This window comes from Alternaria incomplexa, assembly GCF_024043165.1.
Source record: "Alternaria incomplexa strain BMP 0042 chromosome Unknown scaffold_12, whole genome shotgun sequence".
Lineage (NCBI taxonomy): Eukaryota > Fungi > Ascomycota > Dothideomycetes > Pleosporales > Pleosporaceae > Alternaria > Alternaria incomplexa.
Window position 1 is genome coordinate 1,347,768 of NW_026249861.1, and position 26,183 is coordinate 1,373,950.

The following is a 26,183-nucleotide window of genomic DNA, read 5'->3' on the forward strand; positions in this document are numbered from 1 at the left end:
GGTTTCGAACAAAGGACTGGGGGCCGGGTTGTGATAGATGGGAGGCTGATGTGGGTGTGTGTTTGGTTTTTTGTTGGATTGCGGGAGGGAGGAGGGAGCCTAGGTAGTAGGACATGTATTTGGGTGAGGGTGTCTCTTGCCCGAGCCAGATTAGTACGCGTTGACATTTGCTGTATATCTCTCCCATGAGAGATACTTGCTGGTTGCGGTCGGGGATGCTTCTTTGGTCGACACATAACTATGAGTGTCACGATAGAGTTAGTAAGACACCTCTGTCTGTTTCGTAGAACATTGCCGTACCTGATCAACCCATAGATAGCCTGTTTGACAATGAGGACGAATTTGCGTAAGTGTAGTGCGCAATGTTGGCGTGGTGAGGACCGACTTCCCCGAGCCCAAGTCCAAGACAAAGGATTTATCTTGCTCGCCCCATACATAGGAGATCGTTTCGTATGGAGGCGGCGCATCCAGTGATACTTCCACGAGGATGAGAAGTTCCTCACACTGAGAAGTCTCCGGTAGCTTGAGAAGCCTGATGTGACGTTCCGCTAGAGCTTTGTATTCGTGGAATGCCATCTCTGGATACTGGTGATGTGTTTTCGTGGGTTATGCGTTTGTACCAGACCAGGCCCTCACCTGAATTACGTAGGCTGGCTGCTGATGGCTGTTACAGCTCAATCATGGCTTGATCAATATGCAACTTTGAAAAGACCAAGGTCTGATTCGTCAATGACGTGATAGCGGTGTTGGTGTACGTAGCTAAGGTTGACGCCCATGTTGCTGCGCTACAGTACTGCGGCGATGCTCATTGACACTTGAAACCTGTAGGTTCGAGGTGGGATTGTGCCAAAGATGGTGTTTTCATTGGAGCTAAGCTCCGCGAGTTGATGCGTAGGTTTGCTGTTCGCTGCTCTGGTGGGGAAAACCTGGAGCGGGCCGCTAGTGCGATTCTGCTGTGCGTGATTGGTGAGAACTGCGATGAAGGGGTTGGTGCGATTAGCTCCGACTATTTGACCATGTTCTGTGCTGGTGAGCAGACTCATCTTCAGATGAGCTGCTGTAGCTATCTCTACCACAGGACTACATCAAGCAATGGCAAGCACGTTTCATCACAAAAGGCAAAAGCGGATATCACGATTCCCATTTACAACTTCGTCTCCGTCCCCCTCAACGCCTCTATATCGACGACTTCCTTGACCGCCTCGGTGGTGAGGACATAAGGACTCTCGTCATCCACGCAAACGCTGTCTTCAATCCTCATGCCTATGCCGCGCGCCCATTTGGGCCAGCGCTCTTCATTGGGGACGTAGATACCGGGCTCAACAGTGACACACATGCCTTTTTCAAACTTCCTACTTCGGCTCAGACCAGGCGAGTCGTGTACATCGAGACCAACGTAGTGGCCCACGTGATGTGGAAAGAGCGTTTGAATAGCATCGGCATCCATGTCGAAGCCTAGATCCTTCAGACCAGCAGCCAGCGAGTTGGAAGCTGTATGGTGTAGTTTGTCGAGGGTGAAGTTTGAATCTGTGCGGCAGAGCGAAATGCAGGATCTTTGTACCGCGAGTAGGAGCGTGTAGAGATCGCGTTGGGCGGGGCTGAACTTGCCGGATACAGGCCATGTGCGTGTTATATCCGTGACGTAACCGCCGTACTGGGCGCCCGCGTCGACGAGGACGAGTTCTTTGGGGTTGAGCAGCATGTCGTTGGAGACGTAGTGGATGGTGTTTGCGTTGATGCCGCCGGCTACGACGGGGACGTATGCTGGGCCGTCGCAGTTATCTTGCTTGAACCAGTAGTCGAGGAAAGAGTCGAGGTCTTTTTCCGTAGTGAACGATTGCCGCATTGCGTCTGTGATGGCGCGGCCGGAATGCTGGCCTGCGCGGCGCATGTTTGTGATTTCGGCTTCGGATTTGATAAGGCGAAGTTCGTTGACGAGCGGGCGAAGAGGTCGTACGCTTGCGGATGCGTCGCGGAAGACGTTGAATATGCCGCCTGTACGTGAGGGCTCGGCGCCAGCGAGGTAGCGTGAGAGCAGGTTTTTGGATACGCGGGATTGGGGGAGGTCGGTGTATATGGCTTGCGCGCGGTTGACTATCTCGGGAAGCAGCCGCGGTAGATCTTCGATGCTGCCGCTCACGTCGGCGTTGAAGACGTCTTCCGCGGCCTCAACGCCTGATCGTGGGCCCTCCCAGGCTTCCACCTTGGGGTCCTTGGGCCGGACGTATAGGTGGAATGTGTGCTCTCCATCTCCGTGTTTCTCTATTACGGCCACGGCATCCTGCTCTCTGAACCCTGTCAGGTACAGGAAATCTGGGTCCTGGTGGAACTTGTAGAAGACGGCGCCGGACGCATATTTCAGGTCGTTGGCAGCGAGGATGGCGGTCGAGTTTGGGGGCAGTTCTTTGGCGAGGGCGGCGCGGCGTTGGTGGTACTCGAGTGCCGTGATACCGGGGGTGACTACAGCATGTTAGTAGAGGGTAAGACGTTGCTCGGGCGGTCATCACCTTCCCCAGCCTTGAGTAGGTGTGGATGCGTCTCATGGAGCGGTTGGCCAAACCGGAGTTCAGCGGCGGGCACAGCAGCGGCCGCATACGCCCTCGTGCCGCCGACTCTGGGCTGCACCCGCCCGACGCGTTTCGCAGCATCGCACCGGTATGGCACGCGTGCAGCCGGTCGCAGCCATCTTGTCGCAAAAGTCATGGTCGTTGGCGGAGGTTGGCTCGGGCGAATCAAGCTCCGGCGGAAGAGGCATCGGTTTCCCGGCCTGGTGGGCGCTAGGCCGCTGGTGGGGGAGCCTGACGTACCTTGCAGGTGCCACTACCGCCGCAGCTTCCCCCCCTCCCCGCAAACACCTCCAGGCCCCCGTTTCTGCCTGTCGGACAGAGAACGCACACATGACACGCCCGGCCTCTTATCTTCCTCCTCTTCGCACGCCCAGTCTGCGAAGAAGATCACCTCCACCGTGACGCTGCCCAACATCATCCGCAGAATGGCCTCGTCGGCCACCCATTCCAGCGTCGTTCCGCCCAAGGACCTCGAGAGCTTCCAGCAACACTTGAGCAAGTCGACGCGTATCCTCGCGCTCCTCGGTGCGGGCCTATCAGCATCTTCTGGACTACCGACTTTTCGAGGTGCGGGAGGCATGTGGAGGACGCATGACGCGACATCACTAGCAACTCCCCAGGCCTTTGAGCGCGATCCAGGACTCGTGTGGCAATTCTACAGCTACCGACGGCACATGGCACTCAAAGCCAAGCCCAACCCCGCCCACTACGCCCTTGCCGAATTGGCGAAGAAGAAGGAGCAATTTATCACGCTGAGCCAGAACGTTGATGGTAAGCCTACGCCTCAGACCCCTAGCAGTCGCATAGCTAACACCACCACTCCCAGGCCTATCACCGCGCGCCCAACACCCCGCCGACCAACTCAAACTCCTACACGGCTCTCTCTTCGACCTCAAGTGCTCAGATTTCTTCTGCAACTACTCAGAGCGGAACAACTACACCGACCCCATCGTGCCCGCTCTCGCCATCCCCACCGACGAATCCGACCCAACCACAAACGCTGCCCTTGCCGCCCGCGAACTAGACATCTCAGATATCAATGTCGAGATCCCAGAACTCGACTACAAGCACCTCCCCCACTGCCCTGAATGCAAGAACGGCCTGCTACGTCCGGGTGTAGTCTGGTTTGGCGAAATACTGCCTAAGAAGGTTATGGAGGACGTCGACGCGTTTATCGAGGACGAAGAGGATATCGATCTCATCATGGTCATTGGGACGAGTGCGAAGGTATATCCTGCTGCCGGTTATGTGGATCTTGCGCGCAGCAAGGGGGCGAGGGTTGCCATTATCAACATGGACGCCAATGATGTTCCCGCGGGAGGATTGTACGATGGGGACTGGTTCTTCCAAGGCGATGCGGCGCAGATTGTGCCCGAGTTGCTGAAGAGCGTCATTGGAGAGATTGATACTGAGAAGATGGGAGATGCCGCGGGAGGAGCTGGCTTGAGACCTGCCAGACTATCTTGAGATTCTGTGCTGGATTTGCCCTGTTGGATTTTAGCAAGACTGAAGTAATGCAATGGGGCTAGACTATAGGGGTTTACCTAGGAAGTCTCCTGCTAGTGCATCCCTACAGCATGAAACAACTGTCACGTGAACATTGTCAGTATGCCTCCATGTGAAAATTCCCCGTTGTTGCATCAGAGGAGATGCATTGGTCATGAACCAATACTGCTTTTTATTACTATCCTGCTATTACTGTTCCGTGAACGACATACTATGTACTTGGGTAGTTCACCTCTTCCTAGTCCTGCAAAGTCGTCGTCACGACGCGAGTCGATAATGTGGCACGCGCAAGCGAATGCTGGTGCTATCATACAACATCTTTCCTTCATCTAGCATCGCTGTTCGAAATAGTATTTGGGTATAACACGCGTAAGTCATGTTGCGGTAGCGAAGAGTGTTGGGGTTCAACCGGCAGAGAGTTACAACGTGGCCGTTTGATCCGATTCTGTTCGTCCAGTTGCCCCGTTTTTAGCCGGCAGTGATCCAGAATGCGAGCTTGTCCTGTTTCCAACTTTTGGCCCCGTTGATGACGAGGTGGGGATCCCGTTAAGGTACGATACAGCGGCCGCTAGCGTCAAATCGGATACCGATGCCGCAAGGGTAAGAATAGTCTCCCGGGTCCACCACCAATCGCATCATTTTGTGTGCAGTCGGTGCTGCAGTGATTTGTCGCGAAAGGTAATCCCCCGTCCTCATAACATGTGGAAATGGTAGTTGCCGAAATTATCCATCTCGTAGCGGAAAAGAGCTTCGGATGGTTGGTCGTTGTCCGGCCATGGCAGATACTGTGGATCCACCTTTGCTGGTGCTGGCTGTTGCAGCACCATGATGACCTCATCCGGGAAGGCATCTGCTATGTCGGCCCAGACGTACGGTTTTGACGTCTTGACTATCGAATATACGACCTGGTAGGCGCGGGAAGCCAGCATGTTTGTGTCGCACATGCTGCGGAGTGAGGTGACGAGTTGCCGTGTGCTGTGCACAGACGCTTGGTGTGTGTCGCGGAAGTGATCGGGACAGGATATGGCTATCATGAGGACGGCGAGAGCTTGCATGACTGTAGTGATGTGTCAGTAGTTGAGACGGGAATTTGAGGTTTTAACATACTGTTGTGGACAATTGTCCACCAAGGCCCTTTTTCATATAGACTCCTGACATTAGGCTCGTTTGCCAACAGCGATGCCACATCTCGTGCCGCTTGTACGCACGACTCTGCCACAGACTGATCGAGCGAATTGAAGTCATCGGTTCCGGCTTGGAAACAGCGTTCAATACGGCGCAGTGAGGGACGAGTCGTCAGAACCTTCAGTCGGTAGTACTGAAGTTTGAGCAAGAAGACGTCGCGTTGTTGCATGCGAGCTGAGTTCCGTTCTTCTGACTGAACTTGGGGAATGTATTCAAATGCCCACTTGTCAAGGTGTTCGCATAGAGATATAGTCATTTGTTGGAGGTAGTCCCATGATGGCGCAGATCTACGCTGTGTGTAGAGGTTGGAGATGATTTGCTGGGTCAGGAGATTCAGGTGGATATCGGCATCGAGAAAGTCGAGACTGGGCACAGGTACGCTTTGGGTCTGATCGCTATTCACGGCACTGGGCAGTGGAGTTGTGATGTCTTCGTTGGGTATAATGCTCGGTCGACCGGTAATCGAACTGAGCATGCTCTCCAGGGCATGTAAACTCCACCAGGTGCAAACCATACTCTGCCTTCGGGCGGCAGAGACAGATTGATCATCTTGTTGCACGTGAAGGCCGAGCGAGAAAGCCGATCGCATCGCCATGCCTACCATTACCCAAGCCCTGATACAGTATCAGCATGCAAGCACATCGATTGGAAGCAAGGGACGAAGAAAGGATAGACTAGGTAGTCACGAGCAAAGATATTGCGCATACTTACCGATTCAAATGGCCAGCAGTCATGTAGTAAATCGCAAAGAGTCCAGCAGCCTAAAATGTTTAGCATAGTCAAACAGAATCCGCGGCTCAGACTTGCCTGCGTTGTGAGCAGATCCGGAGTCGTTAGGACAACGATTGTGTCATTCATACTAAGCAATTGAAAGGCACGGCACAAGTAGACGATGTGATCCAGTTCATCAGCTCTCCAGTCGGCCTGGACGAGATGTGAAAACTTGGCGCCTATGGCAAAGACGAGGTTGACTAGCGCAAACCATTTCTCCGGGCAATGTATAGCCTGCCCGTTCCGAACCAAGGTATAGTATTGGAGCAGCTGGTGCTCAATAGTTGGGGGGAGGATGGGAAAGGAGCTTTGGATGGTCTGGGTGAAGCACTGGAATAGCAGTGCTGCAGTATGCTCGGGTGGCAGCTCAAAGGGATTCCCACAGTCTGTGAGTTTTATACCTTCTTCGTCGAGATAGTAGTTGGTGAGCGCGATCTGTTCGAGCGGGGTTGCGGCAAGGGAGGTGGGTGAGGCAGTGAAAGTAGGCGAGGGTGGCTGAGAGAGTGGCGCAGTGGTGTCAGGTGGGCCAAGCAGAACGGTATCGAGCGCTTGTACTCTGCTCCTGAGCGTCTGTAGCCACTGTACTTCGGAGATCTGGCCCAAGAAGCCTGCTTCGACTACACTGGGCAGTTCGCCACCGTCTTCGTCACCAGAGTCTTCCGGGACAATACCGTCCATGCGGGGAAGAGGCGACTGATCCGACGTAGGCGAGGTTTCTGCTCCGAGCGGCACATAGCTAGAGGATGGGGCAAAGGGGTGCATGCGCGAGTGCTGAGAGAATGGCTGAGGGGCGGATGCTCGCGAAGAAGAGGATATGGAGACGGGCGACCCGACCTCGTCATCTGACTTGGTGGTATTAGTTTGAGCAGTGGCATCCGGGCTGGCAGGTCCTGTACTCACATCCTGAAGGGCATCTTCAATTCGACGTCGGTCATCGTCGCTGACGCGCAAGCTGAGGTCTTTGAGGACGGAGACGAGGGCATGGTTGCGGTCTTTGGCACTGGTGGAGTCAATTTCAGAACTTGGAATCAGGTCGTTCAACTGACGTCGCCAGACGGTCTTTCCTGGGGCGCTCGTATACACATGTCTTGTCGGTCTTGTCGCAGTAGTTGCAGCGGGGGAGGCCGCCGCTACACTTGATCTCTAGCGTGTGTTAGATAGTCGTGAGACAGTGAATGATGTTGGAAAAGACAATGGCAACGCACTCCGCTTGTGACAGTTGCGACATGCCCGCTGGACTCTGTCCCTCTGGCGCGACTTGGGCGTGGTGGGTGGCGGGGCGCGTCGGGGTGGTAAGCGTGGAATGGCGACCTTGAACTGCGACCCGTAGGGACCGGCCGAGGGGTGACCAGCCGGAGGGGGTCCAGGTCGCCTGTCGTCTTGCATCGGGCCGCTCGCGAAAACTCACGCTGCGTGGTAAGGAAACAAGAATCATCTCAGCGCATCTCGCATCGTGTTTATGAAAATAACCGCCTGCGTCATGGGAATCAAAGATTGGGGATGAACGCTGCGCCTTGGCGGGAGCGCCTTCCTAGTGATTGGCTTCGGTGCACAAGTCCGCAGGGCCAATACTCATCGTGCCCGCGCATTTGCCCTGGTTCTGCTGCGTGCGCCGCCATTGCAGGGGCGCGCCACGGGGCGAGTGTCGAGACGAAGGTTCCGCCACGCCCCGTATAGTGAATACCTCGACCACGGGCGCGGGCAGAGGGACTGACGGCGTCGACGTTGACTCCAGCTGGGCAGACGTCGGTCCAGATCCGCAGGCGCTAGCCCTCGGGCCCCTCTGCCGGTCGTCCCCTCCGCCGTTCAGCGGCATCCCGCCGTCGCTGCCCACTCGCACACTGCATCACGTCAATTTCCCATGCGCGACCAGACAGGTCGACATGGAATTTGCCTCGAATGCGATCCTGCCGGCACTTCACTTTGTCACCTTAGCACAAAAGCAAACCTTGGGACACGTGCCCGCTATCAGTGGTCCGAGCTAGCCCCGCCAACCTCAAAATTTCGATTCGAGTTCCGCCGAGAAGAATTACTGCTCTCGCTCTAAACATCTCGCACCCTGCAAGCGAGGAACCCAAGATTGGGGCGCTGGTGTGTTTTCTTTTGCCGTATCAACGCCTCCAGATCGTCCTCCTCCTCGTCCTCCTCGTCTCGTCCATTTCTACTCCGACAAACGACCCGAGTCATGCACTATGCTGTATAACCTTATCGTGACCGGACAGCATATGTTGTATCTCCTAGACTGCACCTTGTTAGTAAGCCATGTCTTAAACAAACACGCGCATCACCATCTTCTACCTAAGGATAAAACCCGATCTTTTGTGGATCAAGTCATCTCAAACCACCGGACAGCACCCGCCAATCATCGCAGCTGCCAAATTTGGGTTGTCCCTCGGTTGCCCGGTTGTGGCCTAGCGCCGCTAAGGCACATGCAACCTTTAGCTTTACACATCCATAAATCCTCTCGACTGCGAATGCGAATATAGTCTTGCATGGCTAGGAACAAGCCCATGGCGCTTCTGCGCGATATAACCACTTCGATCTGCGCTTTGTGCCAACGTAGCACAGTAGTACCACGGGTGTGTGCAAGTATGGTTTCATTTCGCCGGCCTGCAGGTGCATCCCTTGCTATAGCACAGGTCGCCACCCCAGACCAAGGGTCGTGTTCCGAAGGCCATCCAGCACATGTACTTTCGCAAGCAAGAAATACGAAACACGACTGATTATAGTTCAGCCTCAATCTCGGTCCCACTGATCCCTTGATAATCCACTCTTATATCCACCGCCGTCCGCTCAGGCATGCTCGAGCCACACCCCGCCAACCCCGCCACCTCTTTCTCCACTATCCAGCCTCTCCGCGGAGCCTCCAAACTTTCCGGCCTTCGCGTCTGTTACCAGGACTACGTCGCCATACCAGAATCCCCTATCTTTAACGCGTTCCTGCTCCTCCTCGTTCTTTGGCAAGCGCAGTATGATCTTTGCACCGGTGTCACGAGTCTCCACTTCATGCACGCGCCTGAGCTTGAATTCAAATCCTCCATCAACCTTTTCACCAGCACTACCGATGACGGCGTCGTAGGTTTTTCTAGTCTCATCTAGCAGGGCCTGGTCGCGCACGATGATAGTAAGTCGGCTGACCCCAATCGCGCCGCACGGATGAGTCGTTTTCGAATCGTCGATTGGAACGCGGACACCCCGAGGAGTAATATCGTGACAGAAGAATGGCACCCTGCCCCTAACACTTTGTCCACCTTTCTCTCCCTTGGGGAAGGTGACAGCCCAAGCTACATCGACTCCATCAGCCCTCTTTCTCCCACCCTTGATCAGTTTTGAGTGACTTTCTATCACCGCCTCGTAGTTCTTCTCGGGCGAAAGCGAGTTGGTCAGGCACCAGTCCTTCCAGCCTACGAAGTTGGCGTCGGGGCCCCACCAATGCTCAGGTGCGAGGGAGGGGTTGACAAAGGAGATGAGTTCGATGTAGCACCCATCTGTGAGGAGAATCAAGATATTCGATGTCGCGCCGTCAGCGTGGAAGCCTCCTGGGGTGAGTGTGAAGTTGTCCGAGAAGAATGGAGGGACTTCGGGCAGTTGCGTTGTTGGGTTGGCGGGGACGAAGAGGATTAGGTGGTCTAGGCTTTGCTGTGACGCGGCCATTGCGGCAGTTGTATTACTGAAATTATCGCGGTCGACACCTCCCACTGTTATTTACCTGAGGAGCTCAGCACCAAGTGTTCATGGACGTGGAGTTCTTGCGCCCAGGCTTGTCCGGAAGAGGGATGACTTCGGGAAGCGACAGGGATGCATGAGGGGTAGCTCCTGCCAACACTGCTCGTCGCGTGAGTAATTAGTCACTTGTATACACTGATCTTATCAGATCAAGCTTGGATATATGAAAGACGCGAATCTGGCGCTTAGCTCTACAAATGACCACCGTATGACTTGACTTTGCTGGTATCGCAGTAACTTTCGCACGATCTCAAAAGAACGTGCACTCGACAGTGAAACAGCGGCAAGCAATACATGTGCATATCATTTATTGCATCACCGTCAACCGCAAGACCATGTCGAAACAACGCAAGACCGCATCAATCATGAAAGCGACGAATGCTACCCGAGACACCATCCCAAACTATCGATCCAAGACAACATCCCCCGTCCATCCCTCCATCCCACCCTCATCCCATCTCCCCGTCCACAACTTCTCACACTCCTTTCCCAACCTCACCAACACAACCTGCTCCCTCCCATACTCATAGCTCTTCTCATCATCGAACAGCTCTCGTATACTTACACTACAATCCAGCATCGGCCCTTTGTCGTGGCCGTATTTGTAGCCCGGCATGGGCAGGATGGCGATGTTGAGCAACGCGCGGGCTTCGGGTGAGAGTTGGCGTTGTGGGATTATTGCGGCGAGTTGGGGGTTCTTGAAGATGTGGACTGCGTTGTAGATCTCGGAGAAGGCGGAGACGGCCCATGGTGGGAGGGAGGGGAAGTGTTGGCGGAGGGTGGGGAGGGTTGATGGTGGGAGGGCTTTTGATGTGGTCTTTGGTCTTATAGGCAGTGCGGTTGGTTGAGACATTGGTGCAGGTGTGTTGGAGGACTGGGCTGCGTTGAAAAGCAGTCGTTCGTCTTGGGCGCTGATTGATGTGTCGTTGATTGCTTCATTTCTGACAAGCTAGTTGCCAATTTATAGAGGGAGGGCTGTGTGCGTTGCCCCAACATATTGTCTAGAGTTGGGAACAAGGGTTTCGCTTTGACTTAGACACCGAAATAAGTTGCTCCGAGACTTATGTGAGGTGCGTAGACATTGTCTCAGAGACCTAGCAGCTAGCGTTCGTGATTCTACCCGAAGTGCCGTCGACAACGCCGCAATAGTCCACTAAAAGGGCAACAAAACGGCACCTGGGAGGTAATTAACGGTCGCCGCCTTGTTGGACGTACTCATAACAACCCGTTGTATACAGCTGGCGCTGGTTTTAGAGTGTAGACGAGAGGACAGCATAGTCTGTAGTCACCTCGCGAACGACACTTTGTCATGAATGGCAGACAGTTTTCGCAATCTGAAGTATGATCATGTATAGAATTGGTAGTTGATTCCAAGAACTCGGTATCTGTAAAGCAGAACAAGACACTAATCAAATAACTTTTGGCTAACTCCATGGATGTTCAAAAAATCAAAAGCTCGCCGGGAAACTTTTCGTCCTCCGCTATCGACCGTTCGTATCCACTCATGATGAAGCATCGGTGGGACAGAGTAGCCGTCGTTGGCGTTCAATAAAGTGTCTCATGGCCCTAACATCTCTTGCTTGCGCTTCTGATAGTTCGCTCAATCTCCTTGCACGGGGCTCGACCGCCCTACGCTCTTCGTCTCCCACAGGAAGCTGCAGTTCCCGAAGTCGCCGGAGTATTTCTGGCATACGTGAGACGCGGCAAGGACAGTAGTCAGTGTCGGCTTCCCCCTTCTGTCCGGCCTGCTTCGCCTTTCGATCGAGCTCCTCCGAACTTTGTTCGAGCCACGCCAGCTCTTGTTCGACCTCTGCCTTCCGTTCATCGAGGCAATCCTGTCGCTTGCCGCACTGTTCGTTTGACTGTCGGCGAGCTTCGGTCGTACGCTCGAGAGTGTCGTTCAGCGACAGTGACGGCGGCGAACGTTCGATTGTAGGTTCGTTGTTGTCGGGCGTCTGCGAGACTGAACTCGGTTCCTTGGTTCTTTGCCGCTTCGCGTCCACCTCATCAGCTGCGTCGCAATCTTCCAAATTCCTAGTCGTGTGGGACTTGCGCTTGCTCAGCTCTGTTGGTCGTTCGAGCTTGAGCTTGAGCGCATTGTCGGGAAACCTTCGGGCGTACTTCTTCTCAAGGAAGCATTTGAGGGTTTCCGGGAGTTCGACATGCTCGTCCCAAGCATCTACTTGGGTGAATGCAGTTTCGAGGAATTTCTTGTTTTCTACATCCCAAGAGCAGTGACGGGATGTTGTTGAGTTGTCCTTCTTGCCGTAGCAGCGGTAGTAGACTTTCGGACGTTCGGAATCATCTGTATCCCTTGTCCAGCCGAGAAACATGTAGCTCGTATCGTCCTTCTCTACAAAGAATACCGTTGCGTCGTGCGTTGACTGATGTTCACCCTCGCTTCGAACAAAGGTCGGCCTTGCGGGCGCTGCTTCTGCTGTTTCTTGTTGCTTTGTCATCTTCGTATCGTTGTCGGTGTATTATCGGGCTGTCCGTTGCTGGCCTCGGGAAGTTCCAATCGCGACAGGTGTCACCTGGACAGGGCTACCTTGATTCGATAGTGAGAGATGGTTAGGTTAAGGTCTTCAGACCCAACTATGGCTGTCTAACTGAGCCTTACAATGGTACGCTAGCCACGTGGTAGCACATTGGACCCAGGAGCCTGCCTTTACCTGCAATCCCGTGACCAACTCAGTGCCAAGGCTGCTGCGTCTACATCAACTCTGCAACACGCGCCTTCGCATTCTTTTAGAGCCACGCTTTCAGATCCTTTACAGGCGAATTGAAAGCTCACCTTTACCTACTCATATATCCGATACTACACTCCCAACGCCCGTTCACTTCCCTCCGCCCATCCGAACATCCTACCAGACCTACCACCGAGCGAATCCCCCAAGTCACAAATTCCAGAGATGGCGAACAACGATGAAGCGCAGAAATCGGTCGCAGACCATGTGGTGTCACTTTCGATCGACCAACAAGCCGCAAATCCACGCTCGAACCTAGAGATCAAAGAGGAAAATGTTGCGCGGCTTGGAAAAGAAGTCGCTAAAGGAGTCGCTGCATTGTTCGAAGTGAGACGGGCTATGCCGGGCAACGACAGCCTGTTGGTCCAGGAGCTCAAGATCTTGTTCGACGTAAGAAGGAAAAAAACTGCATATCTAGGTATGTTGTTGGAGAACAGATACTGACTCAGACGTTGCAGAAGTGGTTCAGCGCGCGGCTTGACATGCTCCAGACGATCCAGGCACAAGTCGAAGCTGCGTTCGACGTTCTGTGCCCACCGATTGACCCTGCGAACCCGGAAGTCACGATCAGGAGCTTGGTAAAGGAGCTGAACGAGAAGTTCAAAGATGTGCCTGGATTTGTTCCCATCCCTACGGACGTCAGCGCTTCCCAGAGACAAACAGTGCCAGCGAAGCAGATGATAATGAATGATATATTTGAAGAAGGGGACTACAATGGGGTCGTCGTGCTGATCACATATCGATGCATTCAGTCGAATAAGTCAGAAGGAGAATTTGATATTCATCATTATCTACGGACTGATACTCCTGGCGCTTTCAAATTCACAGAAAAGTCCATGATCCAAAGCCGCACAGCGTAATCAGTGATGTCCCAGGTCAGATGCCTTTTAGCAGACCTACCGACCACGGCGGTTACCCAGTTCCTTCTCCAGGAGCCTCAACGTCTTGAAGGCCTCAAGCCCATCATCGATGCAGCAAGACAGTAGGTCAGCCATCTCCTGTCCACACTTGACTCGGTCAGCTTCTTCTTTCGAAGCCAGCAATACTGCCAGCTGCTCATTTGCGTCCGAAGCCAGGTCTCGTGCGCTCAGTACAGTGCTCTGTAATCGCTCGAGGGCTCCTTTCACAATCTAGAGTTTCCGATTAATCTCTTGAATTGTATCGGTAGTTGTGTCGCTGGACTTGCTCGCAGTCTCCACAAGCTCCGATATAGTTAGCTGCGTTCGGTGTTAGCCCAACGTTAATGTTGATATCGTGCAGCATTCGCTTCTTGAGCGGGTGTACGAACCTCTTTGCGCGGGCGACCTGCCCCAGAATTTCCAGCGACGTTACCGCTCATTTCGCCGTTTTCGAAAGCAGTGATGATGTAGTTCAGTTCGGCCGATCGAGAGGTAGAGAAGTCGTACCCTATGTAGTGTCCAGAGTGTTCGTGACTCTAATCAACGTGCAAGGAAAAAACAGCGAAATACACTGTCGGTGTGTAGATAATGTAGGGAAGTTGGTAATTGAGTTAATGTACCCAACGCTCATACAAATGTAGGTCGCGCTAAGGCCTAGGTAGTATGTGCACCCTGGCGTCGTGACAGCTTCTCTTGTTGTCCCCAGGTCTCCACAAACCTCAACGCCCTCAAAGTGCCAGACTACGCTCTAGATATGGCCGAAAGAAACAGCTATTACACGTACACACGTGCAAGCTCCCGGGCTCACGTAGCCCTACCCAATGCCGACCGCATCATTCACTTCTGTAGCTCGGGAGCGGCCACATGCCAGTCTTCTGCTGCTAGACGCAACACTGCTATGAGTTTCGCGACTTAGCGTGTCGTTCGAACTCACTACAGAAGGATCATAAGAGAGCAGGTAGGCTGTCCAACAAGAATAGAGCGCGCGCCTGCTAGATTCTGTGCCCGCCCAAGTAAGGGAAGCCGCGTCCTGCTCCAACAGGATACGCCCCCAACGCGCCTGCTTGCTAGAGAGATAGCGTCACATCAACAGCATAACGGTAAGTGCGGTCGTGCTCAAGCTTCGTCCTTCGCATCTTCGTCCTACAGTCCACGGGTAAGTCTCGATTCGATCGCCGAGGTATGTCGACCGCCAGCGACCAAAAGAGACAGGCCACACTGTCTTTCAGTGGACGAGGTGTACGGCTGGCAGAAGATCCACAGCCGAAAAGGTGAGATGCGCTTTCCTATGATCGTTACCGATAACCGCTAACTATCAGTAGGAAGCGGGCACCGAAAGCTAAGGACACTAGGCCGACGAAGCAAGCAGCCTTCGCCTGGGGTCGAGCCTCCAAGATTCTGCCACTTTAGGATGCAGCCGTCGGCAAGCAGGCAGCCGCCAGTGAGAACACAATGGCCAATGAGGGAGCAGCCGCCACGAGCGACCCGAGCACGATCAGCGAGTCAGCGTTCGACTTGAGCCAAGAATCCAGAATCCCGTTGCCCAAGGGTATCACCGTCAGGAAGGAGGCAACAACCAGTCAGACACATGTCACCAACGAGGCAGCAGCCATCATCAACGACGCGAGCACGACCCAGCAGTTGGACGTATGGGTAGACGAGGATGACCGCGTCATGCTGGTGCAAGATGTAACCCGGACAGATAACGTCAAGGACACTTGGGCTGGTGGAGAGCATGGCGCGATTTTGCTCGACGACGGTGACTATCTCGACACCAACGACATGACTTCAGAGGAAGTAGCTGCATGGGCGACGCACATGGATTCTGAGAACGCAGCATGCATGAACTCTCCTTCGGAAGCCAGGCTCGCTGCAGTACGGGCAGAAGTGCTGCAAGCTCTGGCCGTGATGACATACGGGGCGCGTGAGTTCCTAGAAGAATCTGTGTACGACCTGGAGTACGGACAGGATAGCTTCGATATGCCCGAGCTGTTCCAAGCATTCAAGAAGGAAGAGGCGAGGCGAAGCGGCATGCTAGAATCCCATATCGTCTCACCATCAGGCTGCGCAACCTCCATGTTGCATTTGCAGCTACACTATCCAACTTTCACGACAAAGACTCCCAACGACGGTCAGACGCTGGATTTCATGTTGCGGCACGATACATTGCGAGAACACAGGTATGGACGACACGGGTGGCTCGAATTGGTGTCGGAGTTTGCCGTTCGCAGTATACATACTATTGAACATTAGCAAATGCATAGTTTCTAAGGCAATGTATACTTCTACCCTTAAAAATTTTCTCACACAATGCGACATGAGTTACTCCGACCCCTGGTGTGGGCAGATTATCGACCTATGGTACCTGAGAACGCGTGCTATTCTTCGTTGAAGTGGGGTGACACCAGGTGCCGCAATGATCCGTTGCAGACTGTTGGATGCGTTGTGGTGCGCGACCCCGCAACGAATAATTGCGACATCTGATGGTGATGCTGGGTTCTAATCGCGGGCGGAACGCTGAAGTTTGCTAAGCCCTCCGACGAAACCTGCGGGCACCGAGCCTCCGGCGAACGCCACTTCAACCGACAACCGTTAGAGTCAGCCGAAAGAAGGCTGCGCAACATGTTGCTCGTACTGTGTGCCATGTACGGAACTCCACCTAAAGGACTGTCTGATCTAACTGTCTCTTGTGGCATAATGAATGATTGTATGCCAGCCGGCGACGGTGTTTGTGGACCTACCTCTAAGACACTAGGACATTAGCTTGCTAGTGCATCTAGCGCATGCCAAGGTAAAACTGTCTGTGAGTGGGCACATAGCCCGGTTGGAGTTGGTTCCTCATGACCCCTCTGCTGATCTGTTGTGACAATATAAATGATAAATTTTCATGACATTCCATCAAAGTCCGGTATGGTGTATCGGCTAGCATCCGTCGCTTTCATGAGTCAATTGTGTCAGCTTCCGACGAGAGCCGGGTTCGATTCCCGGTACCGGAAGAAAATCATCTTTTTGCCTTTCTTTTGGTCCTTCTCTTATCGCCCACCTCATAGACTGACGCTGGCTATGTTCCGTTCCATGTAGTATTCTGTTAAGATGTGTTGTAAAGCTTGAATCTCCGCCTTCCGCAGCTCAAGATAGACGCTGATGCCAGCTGCCCAGGTGATTCGGTATCGGAAAAGAAGACCTTCTTTTTGCCAACATCTTCTTTTTGCCCGCAGTCCAAAATCCAAGCTAGTCACATGCGTATGCTGTGAGCGACCTGCAGCTCTTTTTTTCGAAGTTCACATTCGTTGTAAGGCAGCTTGAGACGGACGCTGAGGCCGTGTAATGATGCTATCGCCTGCCACGTGAAAGCGCGCTTCGACGCGGGCGCGTCTGACCTTGCAGCAACTCCCCCACACTAGCAACTCAGCACATACTATCGCGTTCATGGCAAAACTCGCAACACCAGCTTCTGGCTCCAAGACGCCGAACCCTTCCGCGCATACCAATGGACATGCGCGATCCGCTGCACTCGAAGCTGTGAGCGCACGACCACGGCACAAGCAACGCCGGCCTACCAAGCAAGCGTCTTACGAGCTCACCAACCATGCCAAAGCCTACCTCGAGGGCGGCCAATGTATGCGACACCACTAGCCACACGATACCAAGCTTACACTGACTCCAGACGCCAGCGGCTATGACTTCCTCTACAGCCTCCTCGCTGCGGGCACGAGCATATCGAGACCCGCGCAGCCATACATAGGCTTTCTCGCACCGCCGGCATACATCGCATTCGCCTCCTCCATGGTCGCCGACCCCAGATTCACCACCAAAGCGCAATCGCGAGACGCCGCCAAAGGCTCCAATGCCGCGCTGCGATACCTGCAATGCGTGCACACGACGATAGACGACCCCGCATACCCGACTATCAGGAAAGCGTTCATGTTCCCACGAGAACGCAACAGGAGGAGCGCGCCTAGCTACAGGGCCAGTGCAAGCTTATCACCCCAGCTGAGCAGCGACATCAAGCGAATAGCTGGCGAGGCTGCCAACGAGAAGAGCCTCTGGTATCGCGCAGACGACTTCTGGCATGCGGTGGGGTGGGCGTTCAACTGCGCGATAAAGCACAAGAAACGGTGGAGTCGGTGGAAACTGTGGCTGAGGGTCATGCTCGACTTCCTCGAAGCCGATTGGGATGTCTGCGTCAAGCAAAGCAACCAAGAGGGAGCGAGCGACGAGACAACCCTCCAGCAGAGTCTCCTCTGGCACTACATAACCGGCGACGAGACAGCAATGAATCGCGCAAAGAGGCGCCGGATCATCAGAGCTGTACTCGCAACGGCGACACCCGACTCGCTCAAAGACTACCCGGAAGTCTGGGAGAGGGAGACAGCAGAGCCGAGACGTAAAAGAAATGAAGACCAGCCAGTGGGTGAGGTTGACTTCGAGACTGGGGAGTTGGCGGATTATGGTAGCGACGAAGATATGCAGGACGCATCGGACGACGGCGGGGATGAGAGTGGCGACGACACGTCTTCGGAGACCAGCGATAAAGGGATTAAGAACGTACACGACGCCATAGAGCGCCTTGGCGGACAGGACGCGATCGAGCTGCGGCAGCGTCTCACAACACTCGTAGGTACCTTTTTGGTCGGAGTCGACGACAACTAACAACAAACAGCTCGCCGAAGTGGCCTCAGAGCTACCGGAACTCTTCACCCGGATATATGACCTCTGCGACAACATCTTGGAAGAGTTCAGTCAGGTCCCGACCATGACCTTTCAGGCGCTTTTGTCTACGATGAAGCTACCCGACGACATTCGAGTCGCCTTCACCGCGAACCTTCTACATGGTATGATAGCCAGCAAGCCACCGAGCTTCTTTCTCCGAGACCCTATTCAACAGGATTTCGAAAAGACTCTTCTTCCACTGAAAGGAACAACGCAAAGCTTTGCAGCAAACACCAAGATCTCACTCATACTGGAACAGTTGTTCATGCACATGATGAAGAACAATGCTCTCGCCCCTAACCAGGCTCTTCGCAAAGCTATGGAGGCTGGTATTCAAGCGCGACGTAGTGTATATGGCACTGGTAAAGGCAAGAGAGGTAACGCCGAGGAAGAAGAGCAAGCAAAAAAGCTGCTGCAGGAAAGTTCGGACAGGCTTTTGGGATTGCTTGAGGTATTGGAGATGGCTCACGGTAAAACTTGGCAGTCGACGAGAGTGAAGGAATCCGCACTGCTGTCTTTTGGCTCGGGTTCGTCGCTCTCTCCTGCGCCTGATAGCGAGACCGAGCCTGAAGACTGAAGACTGAAGAGTAAATTAATGGTATTTCCTCGGGAATCTCGAGGCCGCTTGCTATCAACCAAGAAGCAGCAAATTGAACGACACTGAGGTTTGGGCACTCAGTCCCGCCTCGTTTGCGCTACCGCGTTTTCGATACCCAAACAACCACGCAATGAAATACTGGCGCATTTGGTCTCAAGCACGCCGCAATAATATTCGATCACGAACTTTCATCTGCCTGGGTACCCCGTGCACAGTCGCACTGGCCCATCTCTGTCTTTACTTAGTTGGCAATGCAAAACTAACACTTTACTGACACCCTTGGTACACTCATCTGCGGAGCACGGCCCCCACCTACCTTACTTTCGGTACCAGCTTTTCGAAAAGTACGCCTATACCCGTACAATCCAACGAACAAAGCCGCAATGGCTCCTAAATGTCGGCCCCAATCCAGGCCCGCGCAGATCGCTGCAATGAAGGAACGAAAAATATTGCGCACCCTAATCGTACGCGAGTCTTTAACCTTACGCAGAAGTAGATATGCTGACGGCGAAACCAGGCCGACACTATCACCGAGATTGAGTCGTACATCAAGGATCAGCAACAAAAGAGTTTGAGGTTCAAGTTGAACTCAGTAGGACTACGAGTCGAGCGCTCAACCACTTCGAGATCATCAACCCCCATACGGCTCATCCAACCTGGGGTAGAGGATGTACTCCTCGGTGTACGTAGCCAGTCGATGAAGTCCTCACTGCTCGCGGAGCAAACACCGCACCCACAGACCAATAAAGAACACGAGTGGCTCACGTTGCAAGAGTGGTTGACTCGACACTATGGGATCGCTTCACATCTGGAAGATGAACCCGACGATTCGAAGAATGAATCTCTGAAGCAGGCAGTGGTAGCGTACATCCGTCACCGGCACCGCACCGACTTCGAATTCTGGAGAAAGACGGCTGATATTAACAAATGTTTGAACCTATTAGAGCAGGACATATCCTCATACAGCAAGTATGACCTTACAGACTACCCTTTGGAGGGCTCTTCCAGGATAACGGCCGTCCGCCACGAGTCTGAGTCCGCAGACCCTTCAATACTCACTCAAAAATTCGCGTTAGAGATCGATACACAGCCCCGTTGGATACCGATTCTCACTTGGATGGCCGAAGATCTCGAGTCGCTCGAGCCCACGCCTCTACCAATGGCCGAATGGTGGAAGTCCAACGGCCGAGCTTTCCGATTCCTCGACCTTCCCGAAGAACTCCGATACCTCGTATACGATCAAGTCATCGGCCCCTACATATGTTTATCGCTGAGCAGGGGCGACTCTAACGGGGACCAGCATGTCAGATTGTCGCGCCCCAAGCGCCGCTTCACAGACATGAATCACTTCGGGAAAGTGAGTGTTGCCGAAAGCGAATCCCAGATCCAACCCAACCTACTTGCTCTCACCTGTCAGCAAATCTGCTGTGAGGTCAAAAAAGCCACATGGGAGCGCACGACAGTATTGCTGACCGGATATCATCACCCTTCCATATGTCCCACTTACCCTCATGTCTTCATCCCCTACCATGCTATGCGTCGTATCGAGCTCAACCTCTCCACGTCGGATTACTTCCGCTTCCTCGGCCTAAAATGCGAACGCCATCAGGGTTTCGTCGAATTGGACAACGAGATGACCCCCGCAATCGCCCAACTGCGCGAGATATCAACCTTATTCCATCTGCATCTCCACTTCACCACCCGTCCGCCCAAACGGATTGGCCCTGGCAATACCTGGAGTTCCTTGGACCCTTGGGTTCACATCGCAGGAGCTAGGGGTACGAAAGTGGTTTCGTGTCAAAAGGTCTTTGTTCACTGGTTCTTCACCCTCGCGTGGGCGGATATCAGACATATACCCCGAGTCACGTTCTCTGGCCATGTCAAGAGACGGATACGAATGATATGGGAATGGGACTTTGCCCTTAGTACTCCTGACAAACGAAGAATTTCCAAGCACGAATCGATCGCACGGATACAAGCTACGCCGTGGCAAAGACTGTGAGTAACCCGCACTGGGCAATGGTGTGAACTCTGCTAACAAGTCGTACAGGCCCCCGATATGCAAGTGCGAGATACCTTGCGATTGGTGGAACGCTCGTGGACCGTATCTTGAAGGCCAAGATCCGAATTTTCAGCCTGGTACTAAGGATGTTTTTGATTACGACTTTGATCCTGAGGAATTCGATCGATTTGATTGCATGGATTGGGATCATCCACGGCGTTGTTGATTGGTATCGGGGGGAGCTGCAGCTTCAGCGCATAAGGAGTCAGTTATACATCTTGCGCAACGCCCGTTTGTTAGCATGCTGTACACTTAATACCAAAGCATAAAGGAATTCTGCCTTTGCTTCTTCCTCATTGCTTCTTGCTTTCCACGCGCCTACCTTCACCTTGACCTTCCTTTGATAGTACCATCTTAGCATGCTTTGGAGTAACAGAAGCAGAGCTCAATGGGCTGACTAGCGCTCATTCATTCCAATAGACCACGTGTGGAGCAGTGAAGAAGAGCATGGTGCGTGAGAAGCATGAAGACATATAAACGATAGTATTATATTACATCATCATGGCAATGTGGGTATATAGAGCAATGAGCCTGCCAATAAGAACACGCTCCTTGCGGCAGACTGCGCTGAGCACATCACACAGCAAGCATTGTGCCGCTTAGAAGACGTTACCCTTAGTCTGCTTACCATTCTCCTCCTCGAGCTTCTTAACGTTAATGTTCTTCCAAATGTAGATGCTAGCCAAGCACAGCGGTACAAAGCACGCGCCAGTGATGACCATCTTACGCTGCACATCGGCATAGGCACCGACAACGGCATCGCGCTCTGGCGTACCATCGAGGAACGATTGCTGCAAGGTGATGTTTCCGAAAATTGCCCTGTATTCGGGCTTGCTTTCCTCGGGCAGACGCATGAGTAATTGTCCAGGGAGGATGTTGTTCCACATGCCACCGGCGATGGCATATCCGATGGATGAACCGAAGCTGCCAAAGAGACCCCAAACTGCGTTGACAACCGCAAGTTCTTGATGAGTGACGGGGACCATGACAGCGAGCTGGGCGCAGGTGGCGAAGAAAGCCGTACCGAGACCGACGAGCACTTGAGTGAAGGCAAGAACACCGGGGTTGGTGGAAGGGTTTCGGAAGGGGATCAGGAGAGCAGTACCGAGGAGAACGATGGGTACGCCAGTGTAGGCCGTCCACTTGAAGTTACCGGATTTGTGGATCCACCATGCGATGAGCGGACTGAATGTCGACGAGGTAAGCGAGAAAGCGTTGAGAATATATCCAGCGTGGGGAATGCTTTGCCTGTGTACGACGAGCAAGTAGGAGTAGAAGTATCCGTTCCAGCAGAAGACGGACAGGAACATGACGCAGTAGAGCAGGCAGGAGCCGATGATGGTACCGTTCTTGAGGTACTTCCAGGGTAGGAATTGGACGGGCGCAAACTTGGCTTCCCAGATGTAGAAGCAGGGGAAGAGGCAGAGTCCGAGCACGATGCAGGCGATGATGTACGGGGTCTTCCAGCCCTGGGGCGCGTAGGCGACGAGACTGAAGGGCAGAACAAAGAGACTCCACGCGCACATGATGAGGACGATGCCAAGGACTGGGTCGCGCGTTAGTAGCTATACGGATAAATCTTGAGATGAATGTGTAGCTTACTGTCAAACTGTATGGCGTAGTACCACAGCGATTGGAGGAAGTTACGATCCGACTTCACGTTCTTGACGAGACCGGCCTTCCTAGCCTTGCGGTACATGAACATCATGAGCACCAACGCGGGAGCGCAGCAACCGACGAAGATGATAATGAATGCACCGAAAGCCCATCGCCAGCTGTTCTGGTAGTAGAACATGTCGGCGATCACGGGTGCGGCAAAAGTGCTTGCGATACGAGGAGTTCCGTTGAGGGTGAAGATGATCATGCGGTTCGTCAGGCTAGTGCAATCCGCGGCCATGATGTCGGCAACGAATAAAACACCAATGTGACCAGCCCAGTAGAGGACGTGACCGGCGATGTAGGTCTGTACGTTGGTGCAGGCGGCTTTCATAGCCATACCGGCGACGACGACGAGCAGCATGAAGAAGAAACCCTCCACGCGACCAAATATATCGATGACCTTGGCAATGACGAGAGGAAGGCAGCCACCGAGCGCAGTTGCCATTACGCTTCCGACGTTCAGGAGACCGTGTGTACCGAATGCCGAGGTGATGAAGGGGTTGAGCGCGGCGTCAATACCATTCTGCAGGAAAGCGACGAATTCGATGAGGTAAATGCTACACGGACAGGTCAGTCTTTGAGTCTCGCGATTTGAATGATATTGAAACATACAAGACCAGCATCGTAATCAACGTCTTCGTGCTCCAAATCTCAGTGATTGCGCGCACCCGCTGCACACCGTTCTGGAAGGTTTCCGATTCGACAGACTTGGTCTCTCCATCGCTGCCAGTCTCGTGGGCATTGAAAGCCTGGTCGCCATTTTTCTCCATGTCGATATCTCGTGAGGGACGACCAAAGCCCTCTACAGGTCGCACCGCGTCAGTCGCAGCCAGGTTCGACATGGCAAAACAAGGATGCCGGAAAAGTGCCGGGCAAGGCAGGGTATGAAATTGGGATGCAGGTGAGCGACGATCGTAACACAGGCAGCGCTGCCATACTTAAGTACACCATCGGCCCATTCTCCGAAGACCGGACAGGGAATGTCAGCGCAGTTACAGCATCTGAAAAATTTGCCATGTGTATCCCACCCGGTGGCTTGGGATCATCTCCCACCGTCCAGGTATCTCGTATGCCCAGAGAGCATTAGGCGCGGCTAGATGATCAGATAAGTGCTAGATGATCAGATAAGATCCAATCTCGCTGTGAGCTGATTGCTGGCTCGTCTTGGCTGTGCCGCAACTCTGCATTGCCAAGGTCTTGGCCCGGGATGTCAGTGGCGGATGGAGCTCCCGGCTCATCGAAACGAGCAGTGTGCGCCGAAGCTTCAATTCCGTGCGGGACCAACCTGAGGGTCTCGCCTTGTGGATGGAACCGTACGAGGAAGAGCATCCTCGTTGAGCAAGCGCGTCGTGGTTGCATGATCCAGTTTCGCGCCGTTCCTGGCGTCTTCTAGCTGGCGACACTAGCAGCCAGCGTGGGAACTCCATTGTGAAGAGGCCCGACTGTTCACGAGCATGAGCAGAAACTTCTTCGCGTCCAAATCTTTGCTTGTGGCTGTTTTAATGGAGACATGTGGCTTTCGTAGTGCTGTTGCAGGATCATGAGGTGGATGTTGTTGGGAAAGAGCTCATCCCCAATTGCGCGCGAACTGCCCCTCATGACAGCTAGGTAGCGGCGCTAGCCGGTCTTGCTGGTCACGATGACATCTAATCTTATCAGATCATCGCATCTAGCTCGGCTGAAGCGGCCATTTGACAGGAACTGGCCACCTTCCGCGTTAGACGGTGGGGCATGGAATGAAGAGTCGGGTCCTGCTGGGTCGTGAGGGGCCGTTTGTGGTATTGGAGACGCAGCCACTATCACCAATGCCCCACTGTCTCCTGGTCGCCACGATGTCCTGTCGCTTCCCTCTCCTAATCTTTCGTGGCGTCCGAGAGTGTGCTCGAATTGGTACAGTCTGGAAGAAGTGTTTTCCTTCAAAACTGTGGGTATTCGTATGAGGGGTTTTCAGGTACACGACAGGGGCGACGAGCGCGTTGAAGCCGCGTCATGACTTTGGTCGACCAGTACGGACATGACTCCGCTGCGCAGCATATGTACATCCATTGGGATATAGGTCGCACGATATACTGCTTTACTTAGAACTCGTCGACGGGAACAACCCCACATAGGCTATCTATATCACGCAAGTTGTCAAAGGTCAAAGCCATGCATGCCTGACACTGATTCTGCGACCTCAGCACACGCAATCGCTCCATTATGCAAATAAAAGAGCTGCTGTCATAAGAGTAGCAGACACAACGCTTGCAGCTGCTAAGGTCAAGATGAACATTCTCTCGATTATTGGGAACACCGTTGTACGCTCAGCTTACCTGACATCTGCACTCCCGGTGTACCTAGGTACCTAGGAATGCTCTTTTCACGTGATAGTATCGGAAGGAAACGGGTCCAGTTGTATTGGAGGGTTGATGCTACCTAGGTAGTGGAACCTATCCCACGGCAGTACGGTACAGTCTCCAAAAGCGATTGCTTCTAGTTTGCAATAGGCAATGTAGTAATCTATTTTGTGTTGGATGCTTCGTGGATGATGGCGTGTTACGGAATGACCTCGGAACGCGGGATCGGAACTGGGAGTGATGAGGGGGTCCGCTCACGTGTCTCTTCCAAAGCTGGCTAGCTTCGACTCTGAGGGCAACACAGACGCGCCAGCTCTTTCCTTCACTCTTTCACGGCATCTAATGCTTTACCAACATTCCTCGGGGAATGCGATCCGATCATGTCTCGATGTATCTCGTGTCACAACCTCGAATGCTCGCGAGAACAGCGAAAGACCATCCACGCTCGGTACAACAATCCGTTCCACAACCCGTCCCATTGAGCTTCGACTAGCCAAACTAAGTGAATCGCAAGCTGCAGCCGAAGAAACTATACTCATCAATGTGCATCTTCATCGTACGGTTTGCCAATTCAGATTAGAGTCAACGATCACATCGTCTTATCTTAGTAACCTCATTGTCGCACACTGGATCTCAAACCTGCTTCACCTGCAGTACAGACGCGCTACCGATGGTGGTGAACACATTCCGAAGTTAGCTACCAACTACCTCCGCTTCATCTATTTCGTGTCTTTCTCAGTGCACCGCATTCCGTTATGTTCGAAATGTGGTCGGCATGAAGCAGAAAGAGTTGGATTACTGCGATATGGGCAGCCTTTGTGTCACATCCGAAAAATCGTAGTAGTTCCAAAACTGGCCCCTGTTTGTCTATTCTCTACCTCCAGAGCACAAAAAGTACAACGGAGAGGACTTGGTGCAGTCACATTTCACGTCGCCGTCCTAAGGAATGTGCTCGCATTCCTCGGGTGTAGATACGTCATCGTACAATTCTACTCTTCATCCGACGACTACTAGCTCACAGTCGAGTGTTTGCTCACCTGCACGTACCACAATTGCGCGTGGTGGAGTTTTCTTGGCCTCCAGGCTGCGACTTGCTCGTCTCCTGACCGCGTTATAAGTGCTTCCACCTCTGCCCACAACGAGTTGGCTATCCGCAAAAATGTTTCTGTTCTTCCTTCTACAACTCGCCGCCCTTGCGGTCGCAGTCGCTATCAACGAACCGGTCCCCAACTATGGTCCCTTCTGCGGCACTCCTTCGCCCGTGTTCGAAAATGGTACTAAAGTAACTGATTGGGCGGAGTACTTCGAGGAACTTGAGACCCTGTCTGTTCAGAACGGTCAAGGTTCTACCGACGCCTGGGGCTCGAGTCCTGGACCAATCCGTTGGCCACGCGACTCAACCAACAACGTCGTT

The 26,183-nt window shown here is 53.4% G+C and overlaps 9 protein-coding genes and 1 non-coding gene across 10 annotated transcripts; 4 read left to right on the forward strand and 6 right to left on the reverse strand.

The window, feature by feature from the left end:
• Positions 1-1,144: 1,144 nt before the first annotated feature.
• J4E90_008321 (uncharacterized protein) lies at positions 1,145-2,703 on the reverse strand (the record flags this gene model as incomplete). Its single annotated transcript, XM_051437850.1, has 2 exons — positions 1,145-2,460; positions 2,508-2,703. The coding sequence occupies 2 exons, from the start codon at positions 2,701-2,703 to the stop codon at positions 1,145-1,147; spliced, it is 1,512 nt and encodes a 503-aa protein (XP_051288661.1).
• Positions 2,704-3,145: 442 nt separating this feature from the next.
• On the forward strand, positions 3,146-4,034 carry J4E90_008322 (uncharacterized protein; the record flags this gene model as incomplete). Its single annotated transcript, XM_051437851.1, has 2 exons — positions 3,146-3,338; positions 3,394-4,034. The coding sequence occupies 2 exons, from the start codon at positions 3,146-3,148 to the stop codon at positions 4,032-4,034; spliced, it is 834 nt and encodes a 277-aa protein (XP_051288662.1).
• Positions 4,035-5,861: 1,827 nt separating this feature from the next.
• On the reverse strand, positions 5,862-7,012 carry J4E90_008323 (uncharacterized protein; the record flags this gene model as incomplete). Its single annotated transcript, XM_051437852.1, has 2 exons — positions 5,862-6,981; positions 7,005-7,012. The coding sequence occupies 2 exons, from the start codon at positions 7,010-7,012 to the stop codon at positions 5,862-5,864; spliced, it is 1,128 nt and encodes a 375-aa protein (XP_051288663.1).
• Positions 7,013-8,822: 1,810 nt separating this feature from the next.
• J4E90_008324 (uncharacterized protein) lies at positions 8,823-9,683 on the reverse strand (the record flags this gene model as incomplete). Its single annotated transcript, XM_051437853.1, has 1 exon — positions 8,823-9,683. One exon carries the CDS (start codon positions 9,681-9,683, stop codon positions 8,823-8,825), a length of 861 nt encoding a protein of 286 aa, XP_051288664.1.
• Positions 9,684-11,257: 1,574 nt separating this feature from the next.
• J4E90_008325 (uncharacterized protein) lies at positions 11,258-12,214 on the reverse strand (the record flags this gene model as incomplete). The annotated part of the gene is made up of 1 exon (XM_051437854.1): positions 11,258-12,214. The coding sequence occupies one exon, from the start codon at positions 12,212-12,214 to the stop codon at positions 11,258-11,260; it is 957 nt and encodes a 318-aa protein (XP_051288665.1).
• A 2,639-nt stretch (positions 12,215-14,853) lies between these two features.
• Positions 14,854-15,672, forward strand: J4E90_008326 (uncharacterized protein; the record flags this gene model as incomplete). Its single annotated transcript, XM_051437855.1, has 2 exons — positions 14,854-15,450; positions 15,655-15,672. 2 exons carry the CDS (start codon positions 14,854-14,856, stop codon positions 15,670-15,672), a joined length of 615 nt encoding a protein of 204 aa, XP_051288666.1.
• Positions 15,673-16,305: 633 nt separating this feature from the next.
• J4E90_008327 lies at positions 16,306-16,397 on the forward strand. The gene has a single exon. It is a non-coding gene; the product is annotated as a tRNA-Glu (tRNA).
• Positions 16,398-16,830: 433 nt separating this feature from the next.
• On the forward strand, positions 16,831-18,054 carry J4E90_008328 (uncharacterized protein; the record flags this gene model as incomplete). Its single annotated transcript, XM_051437856.1, has 2 exons — positions 16,831-17,020; positions 17,069-18,054. The coding sequence occupies 2 exons, from the start codon at positions 16,831-16,833 to the stop codon at positions 18,052-18,054; spliced, it is 1,176 nt and encodes a 391-aa protein (XP_051288667.1).
• A 3,319-nt stretch (positions 18,055-21,373) lies between these two features.
• Positions 21,374-22,300, reverse strand: J4E90_008329 (uncharacterized protein; the record flags this gene model as incomplete). Its single annotated transcript, XM_051437857.1, has 2 exons — positions 21,374-22,265; positions 22,293-22,300. 2 exons carry the CDS (start codon positions 22,298-22,300, stop codon positions 21,374-21,376), a joined length of 900 nt encoding a protein of 299 aa, XP_051288668.1.
• Positions 22,301-22,332: 32 nt separating this feature from the next.
• On the reverse strand, positions 22,333-23,056 carry J4E90_008330 (uncharacterized protein; the record flags this gene model as incomplete). The annotated part of the gene is made up of 2 exons (XM_051437858.1): positions 22,333-22,956; positions 23,051-23,056. The coding sequence occupies 2 exons, from the start codon at positions 23,054-23,056 to the stop codon at positions 22,333-22,335; spliced, it is 630 nt and encodes a 209-aa protein (XP_051288669.1).
• Positions 23,057-26,183: the final 3,127 nt, after the last annotated feature.